This window comes from Meles meles, chromosome 2, assembly GCF_922984935.1.
Source record: "Meles meles chromosome 2, mMelMel3.1 paternal haplotype, whole genome shotgun sequence".
NCBI classification, from domain to species: Eukaryota; Metazoa; Chordata; class Mammalia; order Carnivora; family Mustelidae; genus Meles; species Meles meles.
The window spans coordinates 49,170,530-49,195,139 of NC_060067.1; the positions used below are offsets into that span (position 1 = coordinate 49,170,530).

At 38.3% G+C, this 24,610-nt stretch overlaps 1 protein-coding gene across 3 annotated transcripts in view; it reads right to left on the reverse strand.

Annotated features, from left to right (window-relative positions):
• The window catches only part of ZCCHC4 (zinc finger CCHC-type containing 4), a 47,076-nt gene extending 22,943 nt beyond the window's left edge, over positions 1-24,133 (reverse strand). For 2 of the 3 annotated variants that reach the window (XM_045998181.1, XM_045998184.1), the window contains exons 1-5: positions 24,007-24,133; positions 23,095-23,213; positions 22,203-22,285; positions 8,679-8,954; positions 7,768-7,848 (exon numbers count right to left, since the gene is read on the reverse strand). In XM_045998181.1, the coding sequence (XP_045854137.1) occupies positions 7,768-7,848; positions 8,679-8,954; positions 22,203-22,285; positions 23,095-23,213; positions 24,007-24,133 (686 nt within the window). The remainder of the gene's footprint in view (positions 1-7,767; positions 7,849-8,678; positions 8,955-22,202; positions 22,286-23,094; positions 23,214-24,006) is intronic. The other variant, XM_045998183.1, reaches the window with a different exon arrangement.
• Positions 24,134-24,610: the final 477 nt, after the last annotated feature.

Consider the following 24,610-nt stretch of genomic DNA (forward strand, 5'->3'; position numbering starts at 1 on the left):
GTAAATACAAACTAAGTTTTAAAACTATAAAATCACATCTTTAATAAAAGCAACTTCATCATTTCTTAGTTTCTTGAAATAAAGAATACTTTCCCAAACTCTGTAACAATGAATGAATATCAAACTTAAATTATGTTCCCAAGTTAATAAGCCAGAGAGAAAACTACAGAAGACTCACATACAAAATTCACATGTTCCTTCAAACTACAGAATTACACAGAAACAATGAGATTACTGATAGACTGTTATACAATTTAAGTTTGAGATGGGCTGGCAATTAAAATACATCTCTCATACTTCATAACTTCAAGAAAAACACTGAATCAACATTTTGGCTCAACAGCTGTTAATTATTTTCTTCTGTGGTTAACAAAAAAAAATATTTAATACAAAGCATTTCTTGTCTGTTGCAGATTAGCTCAATAAAATATGCTTCTCGATATATAAGAAAAATAAGCAAGTGCATTTCATATTTACGGAATTAGTGCCAGGAAAGGAGATATTTATTTACTGATTGAACAATTTTATTCTTCTAAGATACTACTTTAAAATGCAATCAGTAATGAATGAAAGTACCAGCTTTGGGCATTAACATTTTATAAATTTTTGCTAATTTACTAAAAATTCATAGCACATTATGGTTTAAATTTGCATTTACTTGATTTCTTACAACACTGAGTTTTCTTTACACCTCACCTGTATTTGTATTGTCTGTCTCTACATCTTCCCCCTTTTTATATGTATGGGTCTTGTTAGCTCTTGCTGAATTCTGAATTTTTGTATAATATCAGGATAGCATTATGAACCTCCAAAATTTTGCTATAAACAATTCACATATGAACCACACCATCCTTGTACAGAATCCATAACATAGTGAAAAAAATCCAGGGACACATGCTTATTTATACAACTTCTTTAACCAAATCATGAGAGTGACACTTTGCTTCTACTTCTACTCCTCCCTTACTGTCCATAACTGACTTACCACCCATGATGAGCATGTAGTCTAATGGACAGCCCTGCTTTATCCCTTTCATATTACACTATGGTTCAAAGTTATACAGGTTCTGTAGTCAGATAGTCTGGTTTCAAACACTGGGTCTTGGGGGGCCTGGGTGGCTCAGTCAGTTAGGCATTCAGCTTTTGATTTTGGCTCAGGTCATGATCTTGGGGTTGTGGGATTAAGCCCCACACAGGGATCTGCACTCAGCTTGTCCCTCTCCCTCCCCTTCTACTCCTTCCTGTATTCACTCATGCACTCTCTCTCTCTCAAATAAAATCTTAAAACAAAACAAAACAAAACACTAGGTGTCTCACTTATTACCTATGTAACCTTAGTGAGTTAGTTAACCTACCAGAGCCTCAGTTTCTTCATCTACAAAATGGAAAAAAATAATAGTGTCTTACTTCATTGGACTTGGTGAGTATAAATGAGAAAATATATGTAAAGTGTTTAATACAAAGCAGCTACATAGCATATACTGCAATGCTAGGCATCGCTACTTTAATAAGTATCAGCTATAAAGATTTACGTCTTAATGCCCCTCATGTTAGGGAATTACATTTATGTCCAAGCAAAATTTCTCTTCCTATAATATAAACCCATTTCTTCTTGTTCTGTAGAGACAGAAGAACAGCTGTTCATTCTAAGTACAATGTCCCCTAATATCATTTGAGATACTGTCAGCACATTTGCGGATTTCATAAAACATAAATTTGCACTGAAGAAATAAACAAAAGGTTTGGATAACTGATAAAACATTTGAAATAGAATGTAACCTGATGAACATTCCAAAACGCTGGGAAAGTGTCAATTGCCATCAATAAACAAATGTCTTCCTAATTAACTAAATTCCAAATAACTGATAATATAGATATATCAGTTATTTTATATATAAGTATATGTCAATACCAGTACCATTGTGGATCGACTATGATTTGAGGATTTTCTTCTTTCTTGCATTGTTGTTAAGTGTGAACAAAGGAAAACAGAAGTCCTTTTAAAACATATTTCTACCCCCTCTCCATTTTTTTGTATTGCTTCTCAAAGATACAATAGTCTTTTTCTAAAAATTAAAAAAGAAAATTTTATTTACATAAAATTCAGCACAGCACACTTGTCCAAAACATTCTGGGCAGCAGTAGGCAGAGTCAGAGAAAAAAGCCAAGATTTCAGCTCCGAGTTTCCATCAAATACAAACAAGGGAGCATAATTTTTCATACTTTAAATTATGAAAAATCACTGAACATTACCCTCTTAAAATGAAATTGGCCTCGAAGAATTATTCTCTGTATTGAATAAGGCAAACAAAACCAATCAGAAATGCATGCACTTGAAAACTGCAAAAGGACATTCATTTAATTTGGCCATTCATTCTCTTTAAATGAGAGTCAGCTACCAAGTGTGAAACATGCTCTATACACAGGAAATGTAATCAAGAGCTGAATAAAATTAGTCCATGAAATGAACCTAAGAAATCCATTTTTTTGATATAACTTTATTTGGATGATAGTTTGCCAAATAGAGTTTCACATCTTTCATGCTAAAATTGGAGCATATAAAAATCCATCTTAGCAAATGTTAACTTCGTATCTTAGACCCCCTAAAGAGGATATTTATAGCATATGTAACATTGGAGTTGGGGTAGTTCTCTGAAGCCTTGGACAGACCTTTTGGAGGCTGACGACAAACTAAAGTCAAAGCGCCCAAAGTAACCACTCGCTGTCACTCTGTATCACATAGGAATTTGTTCCTGATTTAATTGTGGTCCTCGTGAGAAATCTGAAGCTACTCCACACCCCACAATATTGTCAGTACAGGCAACAGACTGTTCATTCTGGCCACTAACGTGTTTCAATAAAGTGAAATCTCTCTTTCTCTTTTTAATTTACTGGGGGGAGGCACAGGGAGAGGGAGAGAGAATACCAAGCAGGTTCCACACCAGCCCAATGTGTGGTTTAGTCTCATAACCCTGAGATTATGACCTGAGCCAAAACCAAGAGTCAGACACTTAACCCAATGAGCAACCCAGGTGCCCCAACGAGCTCTCTCTTAATACCCAATGTCAACCTTTTACAGAACTGACTCCATATAAAAGAAGCTAAGCTAACTATTACAACACCTTCAGTTTTTGTTTCCAACACATACACAGAAGTTTATAGATACAAAAAGAAAAAAGTATCAGTATATTCAATAAGTTACAAAATAAAATAACTTTATCCACATCTCCCCTACTCTGTCCAGGAAATTTTAATATACAGGCTCAAGAAAGATAAAACTAAAAGACATATAGCTTAAATTAAGAGTTAAGGGGCCATGTAAATCTTTCAAATTAAAAGTAATTCAGCTATGATAGAGAGTTCTGGTGACTGGCTGTAGAACAATGTGAAGATATTCAATTTACTTAACACTACTGGGGTGCCTGAGTGGCTCAGTGGGTTAAAGCCTCTGCCTTCGGCTCAGGTCATGATCTCAGGGTCCTGGGATCAAGCCCCACATCAGGCTCTCTGCTCAGCGGGGAGCCTGCTTTCCCCTCTCTCTGCCTGCCTCTCTGCCTACTTGTGATCTGTCTGTCAAATGAATAAATAAAATCTTTAAAAAAAATTTACTTAACACTACTGGACTGTACACATAAATAACTAACATGGTAAAATTTAACCGATGTGTGTTTTATCACCGTTTTTTAAAAAATAAATCAGGACGCTAGGAATGAATAATACAAAATGAAATTTTTTAAAAAATTTAATTTTTAATAGTCTAGTAACCAGAATATATTTACTTTTCAACTTAACAAAAACAAAGACAAATAACCAATTAAAAACTGGACAGTTGAATAGACGCTGCTCTAAAAAGATAAACAAATGGCCTATAAGCACATGAAATGTTCAGCATCATGAGCCATTAATATAATGCAAAACAAAATCACAATGAGATACCATATTAGAAAGACAGACAACAGGGGCACCTGGGAGTCTCAGCTGGTTTAAACTCATCAAGCTGAGCTTGATTTCAACTCAGGTCATGATCTCAGGGTCCTGAGATCAAGCCCATAGCATGGAGCCTGCTTAAGATTCTTTCTTTCCATCACCCTCTGCCCCTCCCCCTGCCTGCCTGTGTTCATTATCTCTCTCAAGAAAATGAGTAATTAATTAATTTAAAAATACAGACAGACAATAACAAGAGCTGACAAGAATGTGGAGAAATTGGAATCTGCATATATTGCTGGTGGAAATGTAAAATGGTAGTCACCTTAAAAAATAGTTTAGCAGTTCCTCAAGAAGTTAAAAATAGAGCTACCACGTGACCCAGCAATTCCACTCCTAAGATAAATACCTGTTATGGGTTGAACTGTAACTCTTCAACATTAGTCTACTGAACCCCTAATCCCCCGTATCTCAGACTATGATTGTATTTGAAGACCTTTTAAAAAGGTAATTAAAATAAAATGAGATTATTAGGGTTATCTGTGATGCAAGATAACTGGTATCCTTATGAAAGAGGAAATCTAGACCTACAAAAAGAAACTGGGGATGTACACACACAGAGGACAGACCATGTTAGAATACAGTGAGAAGAAGGTCACCTAGGTCACGTGCAACCAAAGGAGAAAAACCTCAGAAGTCACCAAACCTACTGATAGCTTGATCTTGAATTTCAAGCCACCAGAACTGAGACAATAAATTTTTGTTGTTAAAGCCACCCAGCTATGGTTATTTTGTTATGGCAGCCCTAAAAAATTCACACAATACCCAAGAGATAATAAAACCTATATTCACACAAAACTTGCACACAAACGTTCACAGCAGCATTATTCAAAATAGCCAAACATGGAAGTGACACAAACGTCCATAAACTGATGAATGGATAAACACAATTTGGTATATCCTTATAATGGAGTGTTATTCAGCCGTAAGAAGGTATAACTTGATGAACCTTGAAAATACTACATTAAATGAAAGAAGCTAGATACTAAAGGCCACATATTGTATGAATGCATTTTTATGAAATATCCAGAATAAGCAAATCTATAGAGACAGAAAGTAGATTAGTGATGGCCAAGGGCTGGGGGAGGGGGAAAAGAGGAGAGGTCACTCATGGGGACCACGATGGAGACACCATCAAAGATGATGGAAATGTTTGGAATTATGAAGTGGTGATGGCTGCACAACCTTGTGAAGAATACTAAAAACCTCTTTCCTCCATGTGAAACACGTCTCAATTTAAAAGACAAAAATATGCCTGATATTTGGTGGGGGAAAAAAGACTGATTCTTACTTTTTAAAATGTTTATATGCATAAAAAAGGTCTAAAAAGCCAAAATCTATAATGTTTTGGGTGACAGAATTAAAGACCATGTCTCTTTAAAAAGCTATTAAAAAAAAAAAAAAAAGTAAACCGGAGATCCTTGAAATTTGAACAAGTCAAGATGAATCACTGATTTTTTTCTAGTTTGTGTATAAACCAGTCCACCACAACTAGCTTGGAAAAAGCCTGACTTGAATGAAATCAGAAAACAAACTGTATGGTAACTTCAAAGAACTGTATTATTAGAAAAACAACCCTGTACCATTTTCACTGAGGTAAAAGTCCCAGTAGGAAGACTGAAGTAGGAAGGTGGGTGCTGCTGACAACTGATACACATTACGTTAACTAATTCAGTTTTGGACATGTGATGTGTTTGTGTTGTGTCCGTGTATGTGTGTTTCTGTGTGTGTGTATCTCCCCTGCATCTATGGTCAGAGAGGGTTTCCTTTGGTGAACCCACTCAATGCGTTTGGTCAGGGCTGCCAGGGAGTTCTACCTGCGAGGCCACAGAGAAAGTTCTGGAATAGGCATACAGCTCCAGCCAAGCCAGTCCCTTCCTGGAGCTGTGCTGTTGGGGCTCTCAGGAAAGAGAACCGCTGTCTCCTATGACAGTTAAGCTGAAATCTGCTGCCACCAAAATCCCTGGCAGTGAGTGGGAAGTAAATGGTAGCATAAAGCCAATCCCGAGAAAGAACGAGAGGTGGAAAGAGAAAGATGCAGCCCGAACAACACCAGGCAAGGCCCAGGACCTCACCTGCATGGAGGCCTGCTAGATCCTAGGCTCCAGTCATGTGAGTCAATATGTGCTGTCTGACATAAATAGATCTCCAGGCTCCAAGGAAAGGTGCCTGATGAAGGAGGGCCTTATTCCAAATATATGAATAACCTGTAAACCCACTGCTGACTCATGTGAACTTTCGTGGAACAGGCATGGGGGAAGATGGAGAAAGGGAGAGACATTAGGACAAGAGAGAAATGGGCCATATTAAAAAAGCTTCTATACAAATTTAAAAGCAAAGTTATTCCCAGAGGGTATCTTAATTTTTGGAGCCACACTGACTGGGTTTGAATCCTGACTTGGCCACTCATCACTGTGAGGTCAAGTTATTTCACCTCTTCGTACCTTGATTTTTGCAAGAAATCAAGAAAATGAGGAGGATAACAGCACGTACTGTACAGTGGAGACTCTTGTGAGGGCTGACTGAGGGAGCGCAGGGTTTCACCTGGGACAAGCACTCAGTGCGAACACCCAATGCAAACACCAGCTACTGTTTGCACTGTTATCATAAGAACCCCAGAGTTAAACTTCTACCTTTACTACACTGACAATAATTTAACAGTCATTCTTTAGGAAAGAAACGTGGTATTTAAAACAAGAATCTGATACATCTATCCAGTGGAACGTTAATACAGCCTCGAAAGGAGTAAAGTACTGTTCCATTCTATGAGCTGGATGAACACAGCGGCACATGGAAAAGGCCACAAGCACAGGTCACATATGGGGATTGCCATTTACAGGGCACACACAAAACTGACAGACCCACAGGGACAGAAGCCAGATCACTGACCATCACAGCAAGTGGGGAGAGGGTTTCTTTTCGGTGTCATGGAAACGTTCTGGAATTGGGTGGGGGTGATTACTGCAAAATATAATGAACATACCCCAAACCACTGGTACATACACCTTAACTTGGTGGGTTTTCAGTGCACTGTGTCTCAAGTTAAGACTTCAAACAACTGCAGAAAGCAGGAAAAGAACTCCAAGTTTACAGGATCCCAGAGACTGTGGGTGGACACATACGCTTCTAAATTATCACCTAAAGGGCCATGTGTGCTCCTCTTTGTTTGTCCCAACACATCAGATGACATTTAATTCTGACCTTCTCCCACAGACTCCAGCTGTCTGCTAATCTTCTGCTTTAAGACCTGTCTATTTCCTGATTAAATTCAGGCTATATCCAGTGAAAGCCAATACAGACATCATCTGGTAAAATACATTAAAATAAGATTAATAAAATGTATTAAAATAAAATATAGTAAAAGAATTAGAATAAAATGAATTAAAATAAATATACATATGCATTAAATAAATATATTAAAACATCATGATGAAAAAAATCCTGGAAGAAGTTCAGATTTATTTTTAAAAAATAAGTGTATGAGAGGAAATTTCAGTCAGTAAGAATTTATCTCTAAATTACAAGCCCAAGTCAATGAGACATTCACTGAAAAAATTTAGGAAGCACAACCAACAACAACAACAAAAGAAATCCACTGCCTTTCTGTTTGAAATATGGAAGATTACAAGGGGAGTTTATATGACGAAAAAGGTGGCTTCTAACCAATTACTACTTCTGAACAGTAAAGGACTGCAACAGGTAATAAACAACAAATAAGAGAAAAACATTAAACAGAAACAGGAGACAGTGAACAAGAATAAATATCATACTTTATAAACCTACCTAAAATCAATATCCAATAAAAGGCTTTTAATGTTAGACTTCTTTTCACCTGATGCTTTCAATCTGATCAGCTCATGCAACCTAAAACAATTCATGAAAGCAAATTTAATGAGGAATCACAAATGCCACAGATAATGAGCAAATAAACCAAAACAACCCCACCAATGTTCTCCTGGTATTTCTAATATTTCAGTGAAACACTGAAGAGAATTTGGCAGATATAACCAAGGTTTCGGTTTTTCAAACATTTTTTTTTTTTAAAGATTTTTATTTATTTATTTATTTGTCAGAGAGAGCGAGCGAGCGAGTGAGCACAGGCAGACAGAGTGGCAGGCAGAGAGAGAAGCAGGCTCCCTGCTGAGCAAGGAGCCCCATGTGGGACTCGATCCCAGGATGCTGGGATCATGACCCCAGCCGAAGGCAGCGGCTTAACCAACTGAGCCACCCAGGCGTCCCAAGTCTTACTTTTTTTTTTTTTTCCCATTTTATTTATTTTTTTCAGCATAACAGTATTCATTGTTTTTGCACAACACCCAGTGCTCCATGCAAAACGTGCCCTCCCTATTACCCACCACCTGTTCCCCCAACTTCCCACCCCTGACCCTTCAAAACCCTCAGGTTGTTTTTCAAAAAGGTAGAACTTACCTGAAAAAGAGGAGTCTAAAACGATAAGCAATTAAAAAATCAAATCAGAAGGAATCTCCTATCGTATATCAGATATCTACAAAGATTTCTCTGAAATGTAATGTAGATTACGAACGCCTCAAGAGAGGAACTGTGCTTTATACTTCTCTTGCTTATTTGAAACTGCATGCGATTTCCCAGAACATAGTAAATAACTACGTGATCATTTTTTCTTACAGTTTAAAGAGTGGGGATAGTAGAAGTCTTTAAAAAATCATATAGCATACCTCGGTGTTCCAACACACAGGACTCTTGTGAATCCAAGGGTAGAAAGTAGGTCTACCAAGAACTGACAGCTCCGATCAGCAAACAGATACTGGGCATTTGTCTTCTTGTTTTCCAGTGGATAAAGAAGCTGACTGGGCCTTTTCAACTGGGTGATAGAAATATCACCTACCACCCGGTGCTCCTGATGCTTCTCCCAGTCGTCTGGCAACAGCAGCTGCTGACATTCCTTACAAAACTTCCTCTGAGACAAGGGCAACTCAATGAACTTCACGTACCTTCAAGACATAAGTCAACATAAAGTCATAGATTTTAAGTTTGGTGTTTTAAAGACAATTTCTGTTTGCTCTTTTTGGGAGGCACAAAGTACTATTACTTCCTTAAGAGTACTGTGTAAAGAAGCAAAGGTAAGAAAAATCTGTGGAATGTTGGCTGGAATTGATGTCCGGCTGCATACGTACAAAGTAGAAAAGAATCAGCAATTTTATAAGAATTGAGTTGCTCCAATTCAGTCACTGAATGAGGATCAATATCCATTTAAAATGTGAATATAATATATTACTCAAACAACTTAGTAGTAATGGAGACTACCATCACGTTTAAATTTATTGACAAATCCATGTGTTCTAACTCTGAAGTGTTAAATAGTCTGGCTCAGTATGACAGTCATTTTAAAATGAGAAATTAAGATCATTCTTCAATTTTTTATGGCATACTTAGCAAGAAAAATTACCTCCTCGGAGAAAAAATGTTGCTACAAAGTTCCTCTATTCTTAGCAGCACCAAGGAAAGCAGTTCTGAAAAAGCTCATCCCCCCAAAACAATATCCAAAGCCTTTAAAAAAATAAAAAATAAACTAAAAAAATCTGTACTGATATCCCATTTGATCCCTTTCAAGTCATGCCCCTATCTGATTTCAAAGTTACCACTTTGGGTTTTTTCCCCCCCTTTCATTTTATTAGAGATAATTAAAGAGAGAAAATAATCACGGCACATTATTTTAAAACTGCTGATTTTGTACATGCAGTAGCAGCTATGAAATCAGAGTAAGAAAACCAAAGAAAAACAAACACCAGTACCAAGGCCCACAGCGGGTCAGCAATGTCCAAATCTAAGCATGTCGAATACTGCACTAGAGGGTTCTTAGAGTTCGAGAAGAGGCCCACAGTTTCAACTGACTAACCTCTAGAACTGCACTGGAAAAACTGTGAGCTTCACACAGAATCAAAGTGGGCTTTAAAACTTTTTATATCTAAGCACAGTTTCACTTGAAAGCACCCAAGGCAGTGACAAATCGATACTCTGAATGGCTACAGCAAGAAATAAGCTTATCGTGCCAGTAATTTAAATGTTTCTATTTCCATGATAACTGTGCTTCTGACAGCTTTATCTATGGCTGGGAAGAAAAGGGAGAGCGGTATTCGGGGAAACTTTTCTAGTAATTCAAAGTAAGAATGTCAGTAGAGAAAAGGGCCCCTAAGACAGGAAATGCAGTAGAAAGAACCAGTACATTCTCTAGCAACAGAAACACTGAATTTACGACTACTACCTTTCGTTATTAAAGGTAAAGAGTTGGGGTGCCTGGGTGGCTCAGTGGGTTAAAGCCTCTGCCTTTGGCTCAGGTCACGATCCCAGGGATCTGGGATCGAGCCCCGCATCAGGATCTCTGCTCAGTGGGGAGCCTGCTTCCTCCTCTCTCTCTGCCTGCCTCTCTGCCTACTTGTGATCTCTGTCAAATAAATAAATAAAATCTTAAAAAAAATTATTAAAAAAAAATAAAGGTAAAGAGTTGAAGGCTTCCACATCCAGCCATGTAGTCATAGAGACCAGATTTTTTCATCCTGGCCCTCAAAAACTTTTTAAACCGACAAAATATATGAAAGTACTGTTATAACATAATGGACGATAAACAGCCCCAATGGTGAAGAGGAAAAGGGAACACATGAAGGACCGCTACACCTGCCCAGTTTACTGCCTGTGGAGACCTGGCGACATGGCACAGAGAACTGAAACACAGCTCAATGACTTCACGAGGCAGAGTTAAGAAGTGCTGGAGGCGAGGGCGGCTGAAATCCACAAGGCCGAGTACTGGAGAAGATATATGTGGAGTCCACAGGCCAGAAAGCAGGCCACTGAGAAAGAGCTCCACGGTTTGCCGTGATTTCCCTCAAGTCTGTCTCTGAGTACGAAGCAGCACGTGCATGTGAAGAAAGACCCCAGAGCGAGGGAGAGAACCGCTGGAAAGCAGCAGGCGGAACAATCACCGGATACCCAACAGGACACAGAATGGTTCCATCCAACGAGCCCGAATGAAGAAACCTTCTAAGACACAAGCATCAGGTACAGTGCTGAGGAGGGTAACTGCCTCAGAGTGGGGAGCAACTAGCCCTACCCTCCAGGGTGCCCCAGTCTTACCAAAAAGCTTAAAGATGAGCCTTTAAAAGCAAGGAACAACAAACCTTTTCTGTACAGGATCAGGTAATAAATCTCAAGCTTGGCAGGCCATCTGGTTTCTCGGTCACATCCACTCTGTGACTGTAGCACAAAACGAACTACAAACCCAGTGTAACTGAACAGGCCTGACCACAACTGGCCCTCACCCTGCAGTTTCCTGAATCCTGCTCCACAGTATCAAACTACAGCCAAGTAACAACGGCATTCCAGGAACGAAGCTCAAAAATATGGAAAGGAATAAAAACTCCCCAGAAGACAAGAAGGTAAAATGGACACTGCTAGCACTGAATCAAGTATTAGCAGGTATGTAAGAAACAGGAACACACTGGGGTGCCTGGGTGGCTCAGTGGATTAAGCCACTGCCTTCGGCTCAGGTCATGATCTCAGGGTCCTGGGATCAAGCCCCGCATCGGGCTCTCTGCTCTGCAGGGAGCCTGCTTCCTCCTCTCTCTCTGCCTGCCTCTCTGCCTACTTGTGATCTCTCTCTCTGTCAAATAAATAAATAAAAAATCTTAAAAAAAAAAAAAAGAAAGAAAGAAACAGGAACACACGACCCACAGCTAGGGGCACAACACCAACAATCAGTTCAAACTGAGTCCGAAATGACAGAGATGCTATGATCAGTAGACTAGAGACATCAGAGCCATCTACTGTAACCATATTCCGTATGTTCAAGCAGTAGAAAAAAAGCACAAGCCTGTTAAGTAAAAACACAGAAAATATTAAAAGGACCCAAATTGAACTTAAAAGTTTTAGTTGTCTGAACTGAAAAATACCCTGGATGGGATTAATAGCAATTTAGATATTACATTGAAAAGATCAGTGTATATGAAAGCACACAGCCCTAGAAATTATCCAAAATGAAACAACAAGGGACCAAAATACATGAAAATGGACCCCAAGAGGGACAGGCAGAAAAATTTTTGAAAAAATTATGGCTGAAATTTTCCAAAAATTACATCAAAAGATTGAAGAAGCTTAGAGAACCTCAAGCACAAGAAACATGAAGAAAACTACAAGATGCCTCATAATAAAATTGTTCAAAATCAGTGAAAAAGAGAAAATCTTAAAATCAGAAGAAAAAAAGACATGTACAGAGTAACAAAGATTAAGAACAATACCAGATTTCTCACTGGAAACAATGCAAAAAAGAAGACAGTGGGGCAATACCAATTCCACACAAACCCTTTCAATACACTAAAGAGGAAAGTACAGTTCCCAGTTCCTTTCATCAGGCCAGCATGACCCCAATATCAAACCAGAAAAAAAAAAATTGTAAGAAAAACAAAGATGAATAAACCTCATAAACACAAACTCAGAAACCAATAGAGTTTTAGCAAATCAAAACCAAAGTATATAAAGAAGGTAACAGATCATGACCAAGTGTAGGTTAGCCCAGGAATGCCAAGCTGCTTCAATGTTTGCATTCGATCAACATAAGTCACCATATTAACAATCGTTTAAAAAAAAAAAAAGGGGGCGCCTGGGTGGCTCAGTGGATTAAGCCGCTGCCTTCGGCTCAGGTCATGATCTCAGGGTCCTGGGATCGAGCCCCGCATCGGGCTCTCTGCTCTGCAGGGAGACTGCTTCCTCCTCTCTCTCTGCCTGCCTCTCTGCCTACTTGTGATCTCTCTCTCTGTCAAATAAATAAATAAAATCTTTAAAAAAAAAAAAAAATCAGGGACGCCTGGGTGGCTCAGTTGGTTAAGCGGCTGCCTTCAGCTCAGGTCATGATCCCAGCGTCCTGGGATCGAGTCCCACATCGGGCTCTGTGCTCGGCGGGGAGCCTGCCTCTCTCTCTGTCTCTGCTTGCCACTCTGTCTGCCTGTGCTCGCTCTCTCTCACTCTCCCTCTCTCTCTCTGACAAATAAATAAATAAAATCTTAAAAAAAAAAATCATCTCATCAAGTGCAGAAAAAAAGAACTTGACAAAAATCACTCATTCACGAGAAAGATTCTCAGAAAACTAGGAACAGTAGAGAACTTCTACAACCTCATAAAGAGCATCTGAGAAAAACCTATATTTTAACACCATACTGGTAAAAGACTGAACGCATTCCTCCCAAGACTGGGACACAAGCAAAGATGTCTACTTTTACCATTTCTATTCGACACTGACCAGGGATTCCAGCCACTTTGATAAGACAAGAAAAAGAAATAAAAGGCACAGATTGGAAAGGAAACATAAAAATTTTATCCACAGGGGCATCCGGCTGGCTCAGTCGTTAAGTATCCGCCTTCAGCTCAGGTCATGACTCCAAGATCTTGGGATCAAGCCCCACATCAGGCTTCCTGCTCAGTGGGAGGCCTGCTTCTCCCTCTCCCACCCCCACCCCCCCCCCCCCGCTTATGTTTCCTCTCTTCCTGTGTCTCGGTCAAATAAATAAATAAAATCTTAAAAAAAAAATATTTTTTTAAAGATTTATTTATTTGACAGATAGAGATTATAAGTAGGCAGAGAGGCAGGCAGAGAGAGAGAGAGGAGGAAGCAGGCTCCCAGCTAAGCAGAGAGCCCAATGCGGGGCTCGATCCCAGGACCCTGGGATCATGACCGGAGCTGAAGGCAGAGGCTTTAACCCGCTGAGCCACCCAGGCGCCCCTTAAAAAAAAATTTTTATCCACAGACAACATGATCTTATATATAGGAAGTCCTGAAGAAATATTTTTAAGAAGTTGCTACAACTAGAAAGTAAGCTCATCAAGATTACAAATAAAAGATTAATATACAAAATCAACTGTATTGCTTACAGACTGGCTAATTTGCACGTCATCAATCTTAAAATCACACAAAGTGAATAACCAGACATTATCTATGTAATACAAAAGGAAATATACCCCATTACTTACAAAAGAATATTGTCCCCTAAAACTGAAGACGAGTCAGATGATACTGCTACAAGAAATACAGGGATAGAATAAATGTTATACATTACAGCATATAACCAACAAACCCAGAATGTGAGGAATGCTATAGGACAAATTACTCTGTTTCTTCAACAAATGATTAAAGATACCAACTGATTACAATGCATAAACCCTGTATGGATCTGATTTGAAAAACCAATTATAAAATGGCATTTATAGGGTAATCAGAGAAATGTGAATACTAATTGCATGTTATATATTAAGGAATTGTTCATTTTTCAGGTATTTTTAATAGTATTATAATTATGTTTTTTTTAGAACATCTTATTTCTTGAGATACATAGAAACATTTATGGGTAAAATTATACATATCTATACTGGAAGTCAGGGTAGAAGGTACAGGTGAAATAAAATTAGCCACATACTGAATGACTGATAAAGCTGGGTGTGGATGTAGGAGATTCTTTATACTGTTCTCTCTGCTTCTGTGTATGCCTGAAATTTTCCATAATAATTGATTTTTAAAAGTGCTTTAAAGAAAAGGCAAGAATTAAATTCAAAGAAAACAAGCAAAGATGACCCCAGAAAATACTAAGCAAGAAATGGGTTGTATTCAGCCCCAAATCATAGGCAATTTGGTTTTTCATTCTTTGGCAACAGGAATATAATCTGGGAAATTTCTCAGAACTAAAGAACATGAGTTTCCAATTTGAAAGGATTTACTCAATACCCAGCAAAAGAGAATAGAAAAGACTCACATCAAGATAGGTAATCATGAATTGTCAGACCCACAGGAATAGTAAGATTTTTTTTTTTTCCCATTTTAGGAATAGTAAGATTCTTAAAAAAAAAAAAAATGACAAAGGGATCAAACAGATCACAGCTCATTTATGAGATCAGGAATGAACCTTCTGAACTTAAACTTCTCAATAGCTACAATGAATACAAAAGTAAATGGAACCCTGCCTTCCAAATTCTGAGGGAAAAATATTTCCAGCCTAGAATTCCATCCATCTGCATAGGGATCAACCAAGCATCAGCATAGAGAAGTTTTTTCGGAAACAGAGATTTCAAAATTGTTGGGTGGTAAAAATCAGGTTGGCCTCAGACTTCTACAATACCAAATTTAACTCTAGAACAGTGTTCCTCACAGAGCGGCCATGCACTAGTGCTGGCAGTTAGCTGTTACCAGTTCCTGATGAGACAAAGACAGATATTAAGCGTCTATGTTTAGAAATTTTTATACCGATCAGAGCACTTTCATGTGTATTCAAACTAATAAAAAATGTGGGCTTGTAGTTTGTTTGTCTTCTCTTTTCTTTCATTTAATTTCCTAGTAATTTATTTTCATTATATTTACGGAAGTATCTGATCTTAATGGGTAGGGAATAAAAACAAGAACATAATACAAGCAAACAAAAGACTGATTCTTTCACAGAGATCATTTAAGAAGTACTACTGTGGAGGCCTTGAAGCAATCCTGATTTGTTCCAAGGAAAATATGTAATCTGAATAATTTTATAGCTGGATCAGTGCCATTCAAGAAAAAAAGAAGGAAATAAATATTTTGGGACTTAGGAGAACTCAGGTTTATGTAGTCATAGAATCTGGGTCCTTAATGAAAAACCTTCAGGATATCTGGGTGCCAGGTAAAAGGGCCATTCCAGACTGGAGCATTTCTGAAAGCCCTGGGCCAGATTTCTCTAAGAAGATGAAACCAATGGATTATGCTACATCTGAATGCTCTTAAAGGACTCAGACATCTGAGTTTGCAGTTGAAGTAGGGATAGGTACATAAATAAGCAAACGGCAGCTATAATAATAAAAAATCCAAGTCTATTATTAACTCCAAAAAACCCAAAAAGTTGTGTAGGGAAGAATAAAACTTACTTTGATTTACTACACAGTTTAGCTCTGAGCAGCACGTAAGGGTTGTAGTAACGCAAACAATAAAATATGAATCTAACTAAAATTATGATATAACCATATACAAATGGGGTAGGAAAAAGGCATGGATTATGGGGAGGGGGGGAGGAGAGGGCAGGAGAAGAGAGAAAGAAAGATAAACCCTCAGCTTCAACAGAAAATACATAATTCACAGCTTGATAAATCAAGAAGTAGCAATATAAGCATGTTTTGTATTTCACAGACATGAAGGTAAAATTCTAAACTAATTAGCCAGAAGAGCTGACTATAGTTGCTTCTGGCGGACAGGGAAATGCACAGGTGGAGACAGGGGTATTGTTCTCTGTAAAGCCTCTACTTGTTTTTGAACTATTCGATTCCATTGCCACATACAGATTTCATTTTTTTACGGAAATTTAATTCATGAACCATACAATCACCCTTTTGAAGTATACAATTCAGTGATTTTTAGAATGTTCGTGAAGTTGGGTAACCATCACCACAATCTCATTCCAGAACAATCTCATCACCTCAAAAAGAAACCCTATACCCATCGGCAGTCACTCCCCTTTCCCCGACCCCCAGCCTCCAACAACCACTAATCTACTTTGTCTCAACAGATTTGCCTGTTTTGGATATTTCATGTAAATGGAACCATACGATAGCCACACAGGATTCTGATTTAAAATTTTTGGTTAATATAGGACCTTTATTTAAAAAGCAAAAACCACTAGACAATGAATTTTAGCCAAATAGGAGATAAATGAAGGAACTACAGCAAAGGGGCCATCAGTAAGTATCAAATCCATTTAGCCACAGAATGAGAACAGAACAATATGGGTATTATAGTTACAGTATAAAATGTAAATAATATAAATCCAAATATAAGAGGTGGGGGAAGTCCTGGAGAAAGTGGGAGATGCTGTAAGTGTTCTGATTTTCTCATGTGTCAGAGTCAAAGGCCAAAAGATATTTAAAACAGAAAAATCAAGTAAAAGCTGTAAGCAATATTCAAAGGCATAAAGGTTATCCTTAAAAAGAAATAACCAAAACTGGATAGTGATTGTAGAGAAAGAGATCAGAAGATGAAATTTAAGTTTATTGTTCCTCATTTTTAGATATATGAAGACAATCTAAAAAACAAAACATTTAAATGTAGCATAAAAAGCTACAAAGGCAGCTATAAGAACAAAAACAAAAACAAAGAAGAAACACATATTAAAGAAAGAAAACATACACCACATAGTGAAAGAGCAAAGAAAAGCAAGGAAACCAGAAAGCATAAAATAATACATCAAAACCAAGATCAAGCACATCTGTTATATCCAGTCTGCAAATGAGCTAAATCTACCCATGAAAAGAAACCCCGATGGACCAGATCACAAAGCAAAATCCAACCATCCCATTTCATCACTTCTAAGACACATGTTTTCACATTTTAGCATCTACAACATAGAAATAGGATATATAATGCCATCAGCCAGACTGAGGTCATAACGTAGCTGGGATGGTCCCCTAATGTGCAAACCTGTTCCAGACCTTCATGCTGTCATCTCTTCAACTCAGCACAGCAGACTGTTGGAACTACAAGTGAGGGTCACTGCCATCACCTACAATTTCAGTCCCAAAACACAAAGGTATCATACATGCAGTCAGGAACCACAACCGAGCAACAGAGTGTATGTTTGATATTAGGGAAGCAAATACTCATCCTTGAAAGAATGACAACAATCAAGGGCTTTATAGGAAAAAAGAGAGGGAAGATCCCCATAGACAGAACTGTGTCAGATTCTGTTACTTAAACACAATCAGAAGGACTGCCTAGCCCTCACCTCGTGATGCCCACGGAGGGCAGGAAAAGCTGCCAAATCACGAGGAAGAGATGAAAGACAGTTCAAAACCGTGAAGGACCGGGGTATAATTTGCTCATACGCAGGACTGTCTGATGATGCTTAGGTCTCCAAGTTTAATCGCTTTTAAACAAAGGGGAAAAAAATACTGTTAAATGAACCTCCACTTATATATCTTTGTGCCTTGTCAAAACTGTTCCTCAGAAAGCTTTCCTGCTAGTTTATTAACCTTTTCCTGACAAAAGATAAACAGAGATCCCATGCATACTTCTTTCTATTCAAAATCACATCATAATCATTCAAGTACACTGCTTTAAATTTTGCACTCAGAAGCAAGCCTTTTTTGAAGTACGGTAGGAAGAACACACGAGTGGAAGGCTGAGGTTTCCTCAGCGCCCCCTCCTCGTTGTCCTTTCTGCACAGACCCGGAGTGGACAGGAGAAATCCAGTCTGCCACAGGACTCAGCATGATTCACAATTTGCAGGCTAGCATTTTGAAATATCATTTTTATTGATCTCCGTTTGATGTTCCATTTGCCTTTCCTAGAGTAGACGAATTATGTTTATGGCATTTCCCTAATAGCAGACCTTGAAAATCTGAGTTTAAATGAGCTCTGAAAACACATAACCAAATGAAATATCAACTAAACAAAACTATATGGATGCACATAAATTAATACTTATTTTAGCATTAAAATAGATCTTTTCTAAGACTTCATAGGTCACAATAAGGTGCCAACATACTACATAATAGAATAACATTTCAGGGCATAACAGGCAGCTCACAACTATAAGGAAAGTCAAATCTCAGACACAAAAGGTAAATCTGTCAACTGAACACATGAAATATAAAGCATGGTTCAAAGAGTGAGATTAAAAAAACGAATTATCAAATCCCGTTCGGTAGCACCTAGACATGTGGAGCAGTCCCAGCTCTGTCATAAAAATCAAGTAACATGGGCCCATTTATCTTGCTCGCTACCATAATTCTTTTCTAACAATTTGGAAGAGAAATTATCAGTGAAAAGCTATTGTGACTCCACAGTGACAGATGAAGGCTTGCATTATAGAACAGAAATCATGTTTAAATGCATTTTAATACTTTCAAATGGACTACTTATTTCATAAGATAATTTATAAATGAGTTGTAGAAAGTTAACTTTGAAAACAGTTACAATCTCGAGTAACAGTACACCATTCTTAGGTTCCTTTACATACAAGGATGAAAGGCTAGTCTCAATTCTCTCATCTAAGAGAATAGGTAACTTAATAACATGAAGTAAGTCCATTAGTAAACTTTGGATTTTAAAAAGCCAAAAGTTTAAATTTTTAGAGGAATGACTGATTTCAAATGTTTTACTCCACAGAAAGCCCCTAAGCAAGCATGACAGCATCAATCACAAAGAGGGGCAGCGAAATCAGTGATACCACCTGTCAAAAAGCTTCAACTTCTCCCCATCCTCCAAAATCTGTTCAAGTCTCATGTCCTTAAACTGTACTGATCAGCGATGGCACAAGGTAGCAGCATCGCTGCTGACTTTCTAGAGCACTCGGTTTTCCTTATCACTATTTTCTATGTTTAGCATGTTTTTCTTAGCACTGCATTATCTTTACATATCTCAAGTCCACTACTAGCATTTTAAGTCTTTTTGAGTCATCAAAGAATGAATACATGGATGGAAGGAAGGGAGGGAGGAAGGAAGGAAGCAAGCAGGCTTGGGCAACAAAATCCAAGGTTAATGGGTTACAGATGATTTAAAATGATGATATAAAATATTAAGATATGCTCTCAAGAATCAACACTAGAGATGAGAGTATGACCTCCAAGAAATAAACTTCTGAAAATTCTTTAATATTTCACATTTTAGCCAGTGTTTTTTCCTAATTAACATGAAATATGAATTTCCAAAATTATTAAAAACACACACACTGGCATTACAAAGACAGAACAGTGGTTTAGCTCCAGACTAAAATTTGGTTACACAAGGAAACAAGATCACCTAGATTTTCTTATAGCGTTTAATTGAATCATCAATATCCTTATGTCATAACGTAAAAACAGGCTTATCAGATAAAATTCATAATGCAGAGTACAGGAGACTATGTACGCATTAAGGCAATGACCTTGTCAAACAAACAAACAAACAAACTTCGGTACAGGTGAAAAAAGTCAGGAGAAAATACTACAAAATGAACAAGGTGATGGGTTCAGAAGAAGAAACCACCAGTGATGTTTTTCTGCTTTCTACTTTCTGCATCTTTGACATTCCATTTTATGTCATTATGATAACCTCATTATATCTCTATATAACTCACGTTTTAACTTCTTAAATCTCCTTAAATCATTACACATCATATGTTAATTACTATCTGCTTTTATGTTTAAAAATAACATTTTAGAATCAGAGGCATAAGTCGGAGTCACTGCTAAGTCATTTTAGCGGTAAGAGCTTAATGAAGTCACTCAACTTCTCCAGGCCTCAATTTTCTCACCTAAGTAAACTACCTTAGCAAGATTAAGTAATTCTCATGTCAAACACAGCACAGTAGCCAGCTCACAGTAGTGCTAAATTTACAATTCCCTTGTAATATGTTTTGTTGTTGACTGAATTTCCATGTAGTAAGTAGTTATCACTGATGAAGTACGTTGGTTAAGAGTGATCAAGTTATCTTAAGAAACAGCCTACTCCATCAAAAGACTTTAAAATGTAAAACGTTCAAGAAGATCTTTTTAATAGAGCCCAGTTCTCCTTTCCACTTAACATAGAAAAGACCTCAGAATCCTTCTGAACACGGCAGCCCAGATAACTAAAGGAGTTGCCTTGAGAGGAAAAACCCCCAGCAACCCAAACCAGGGGCTTCTTTTTTTTTTTTTAAGATTTTATTTATTTATTTGACAGAGAGAGATCACAAGTAGACAGAGAGGCAGGCAGAGAGAGAGAGGGAAGCAGGCTCGCTGCTGAGCAGAGTGCCTGATGCGGGACTCGATCCCAGGACCCTGAGATCATTACCTGAGCCGAAGGCAGCGGCTTAACCCACTGAGCCACCCAGGCGCCCCCAAACCAGGGGCTTCTTAAGGAGCCTCTCCCAGCATATACAAATAAGGCCTATGACATAGGAAGAGGAAGCTTTTCACACGCCTCCAAAGAGTTAAAACTAGGATTCAACTCCCAGCCACCCAATGAAATATTTCAACAATGTAGTTTTTTAAAAAATGATGTTCACAGCATTCAAAAAATGTTTTAGTTTTATTAGTATTTCAAAAAAGAAATAGTATGGTAAATCTTCCTAACAGTGGATATAACAATGGATTCTTAGCTATATTACCAAAAGCAAAGAAAACAAAAGCAAAAATCTGATAAATTGGGACTTCATCAAATTTAAAAACTGGTGCATCAAAGAACATCATCAAGAAAGTGAAAAGGCAATCTACAGAATAGGAGAGAGCTTGAACAAATCTTGCATCTGTTAAGGGCATAAATCCCTTAACATATAAAGAACTTCCATGACTCAACAACAAAATGACAATCCTATTAAAAATGAACAAAGGATTTGAATAGACATTTCTCCAAAGATACACAAATGGCCAATAAGCCCACAAAGATAATCAAGATCATTACTCATCAGGGACCCAAAATTCAACACCACAATGACACATCACTTTACAACTGCTAAGATAATAGAAAAAAAAAACAACAGAAAATAGTAAGTGTTGACAAGGATATGGAGAAAGTGGAACCCTGGTACATTGCTGGTGGGACATGTAAAATGGGGCAGTCAATGTGGAAAAGAGTTTGGTGGTCCCCCTAAAAACCTACACACAGAATTACGATATGATCCAATAACTCCACTCTTAGATATGTACGCAAAAGAACTGAAGACAAGGACTCAAACAGATATTTGCATGCCAATATTCACTGGAGCATTATTCACAACAACCAAAAGGGGAAAAACAACCCAAATGTTCACGGATGGATGAACAGATCAAGATGTGGTGTATGTGTATATAATGGAATATTATTCAGCCATAAAAAGGAGGAGGTTCTGACTCATACTACAACATGGAAGAACCCTGAAAACGTGTCAATAAGCCAGGCATAAAAGGGCAAATATTTGATTCCACTTACATGAGATAGCTAGAATAGTCAAATCCACAGAGTATAGTAGAGGTTACCAGGGTTTGGGAGGAAATGGAATGAGGGGTCAATGCTTAATAATAACAGAGTTTCTGTTTGGAGTGATGAAAAGGTTTTGGAAATAGGTAATGGTGAAAACTGCACAACATTGTGGATATAATTAACACCACTGAACTGTATACTTAAAATTTTAAAATGACAAATTTTATGTAATATATATTTTACCACAACAAATTTTTTTTAAATGAAAGTAAATGCAAAGGTACAGGGGAAAAGAAAACAAAAACAATAAATAAAAATGATAACACGTCAGCACCTTTCCACACACTGCATTCGGGAGAGAGGAGGCTGGCATTTTTGGTTATGAGCTTCTCGGGCAGCAAGTCTAGCTCCTGACAACTGCAAAGGAATAAAAACACCATTTAATAAACTATCAAACTTGCTACCATCCTAGAAAAACTGGTTTCACATGCTAACATTAAAAAGCCAATCAAAGCAGCTCAATGTTGTAAACAAGCATCTGTTTCAGGGGAAAATAAAAACAGAACACATTAAACTGGGAAAGTTCTAGAGTACTATGAAGCAATACCTAACATATTAAAGCACTGCGAGATTATCTCACACATGGTGATTTTAACAGGTGTGCAGAAGTGGTAAACAAGACTGTTTTCCAATAAATCTAAGACAGCTGAAATTTTTCTAGGCAAAACTTTCCGAAACTCTAATTAGAGCTGAGTCCAAGAGGATACCAAGCTCATGGCCAAATCTTAAGTGCCTTCATCGGTTATACAGTAGCTGTATAAAGAATGTTCAATGCAAATGTTTAAAAAAAAATGTTTTTCTAAAACACTGCCTAGAATGATAACAACCTAAACTCTTTATGGAGAAATCTGTATTTGCAAATAAATAAATAAATGATCACCCAACCAGTACTGATACCTCATTGCCTTAAAAACATAAAAAAATTTAAAAAAAAAACAAAAAACAAATGGTATTTGAACAGTTTACAACATCAATACTCAGAGTAGCTTAAGTTTAGAGTAAGCATAAACTCCAATCTCTCAAACCAAAAACAATAGTATCTTCAATTATCTAAAGAGATTTACTTCATTTAATGCTCAAGTTGCATGTCTTTATTGGTTTAGACATTCTCAAATTGTCACATACTTCAAAATCTTTTTAAAAATATGCCTAAGAAGTTGATATACCTTTTCATCTTCCCACTGAAAAAAATTACAGTCTTTTCTATCTCTACAGGCTGAGCACGCATAGAATCTCCGTGTTCCTTTTTTCCCTTGGTTCACCTTTACAAAGAGAAGAGTGGGTCCTAGTTCCAGATGGGAGGGAAAAAAAAAAAAACATGTCAAACTAGAGTCATCTACATCAAGTACCTAGTTTTCACCACCCTTAAATAAAACTTGATTTGGTTTTATGCACAATTTGCCATAATTAAGCCCACCACTCCATTAATTACTTTTTTTAACCTATCATATTTAGACACTGATCACTTGAGACATAACTCTTGAAACTAGTCTCTGCAGAATGAAAATGCCATTGTCAGTTGCTGTCTACGTGGTGAATGATGCGGTATTGAGACTAAAATCTGGAAGGAATCCAGAGAACGGAGCACTTTGCCACCTCCATCCAGTGATCATTTCGGTGAAAATCTGGGCTTTTGGAGTTGGACACATCCTCTCTACACAAATTACAGAAAAACTGGGTCTGGTTTCTGAGCAATTCATGCTATCCTTCTGCCTAACTTTTTTAAGTAAAAGGATAGCAAAACGTCCAATGAAATCCCCCAAATACCCGACAACGGATTCACTCAGTAACATCCATCGCCTTTGCCTAGCTCGCCTCTTCCCTTGAGGGGAAAAATAAAATCTAACAGCCACGGAGCCAAAATCACCACAGTGAGGACTTTCTATGACAGTTTCTTAAGTAAAGTGAAAACACTACGTCCCCGGGAAAGGGCGTTTTTTGGCATCACCTGTGGTGAAAAGAGAGGAGGGTAAAAATCTGGGGAAACAGTGTGGGGGCCCTGAGAAGCTCAAGGCATCTTCAGGCTAACCTCCGCCCTTCGCGCCGGACCGCTCGGCTGAACCCAGACGCACACCCACCGTGAGGGCACAGCGGGGCGGGTGTGGCGGGATCGGAAGGAAATACCACCTCCACTCCCGAGCTTCCCTGACGACCCGCGATCCCCTCTGCCTCTACTGTTCCCAGCCAATCCCTGGGTGCCGCCATCTTCCCGCCACCGTCCCGAAAGTCTCAGTCCCTACCGAGGAGGTTGAGAAAGAGTGCCGTCGCGCCCCGCGAGGACTCACAGCGCCCCCATGCCCCTTGGAGGAACTGAGCCCCGAAAGAGCAGTCCCTTCTGCCCAGGCTGTCCCTAAGGGATCCCTGGTGGACCTGCTGGGGTAGAGGTTTGGGGAGTAGGGGGCGGGGGTGGGGGCGTTGCCGGCAATTTACTGGACCTATGCAATAAGTTCACCCATCTTCTGCTTTACCCTCAGCACCTCTAGTACCCTCCTCTCATAAGAATACAGCCTGAAGATGAGATGACTGAAGCAAAGATTTGGTGGGGTTTTCAGACCAAAAGGCAGCATCACCACCACCAGCACCCACAACAGAAATGACTGCAACAACCGCGTTTGAGGAAAAATTCCTCTTTTTCTTTTCCCCCAAAGTCAGAGTCACACTGTCCTCTTCTACCTCTTGGGC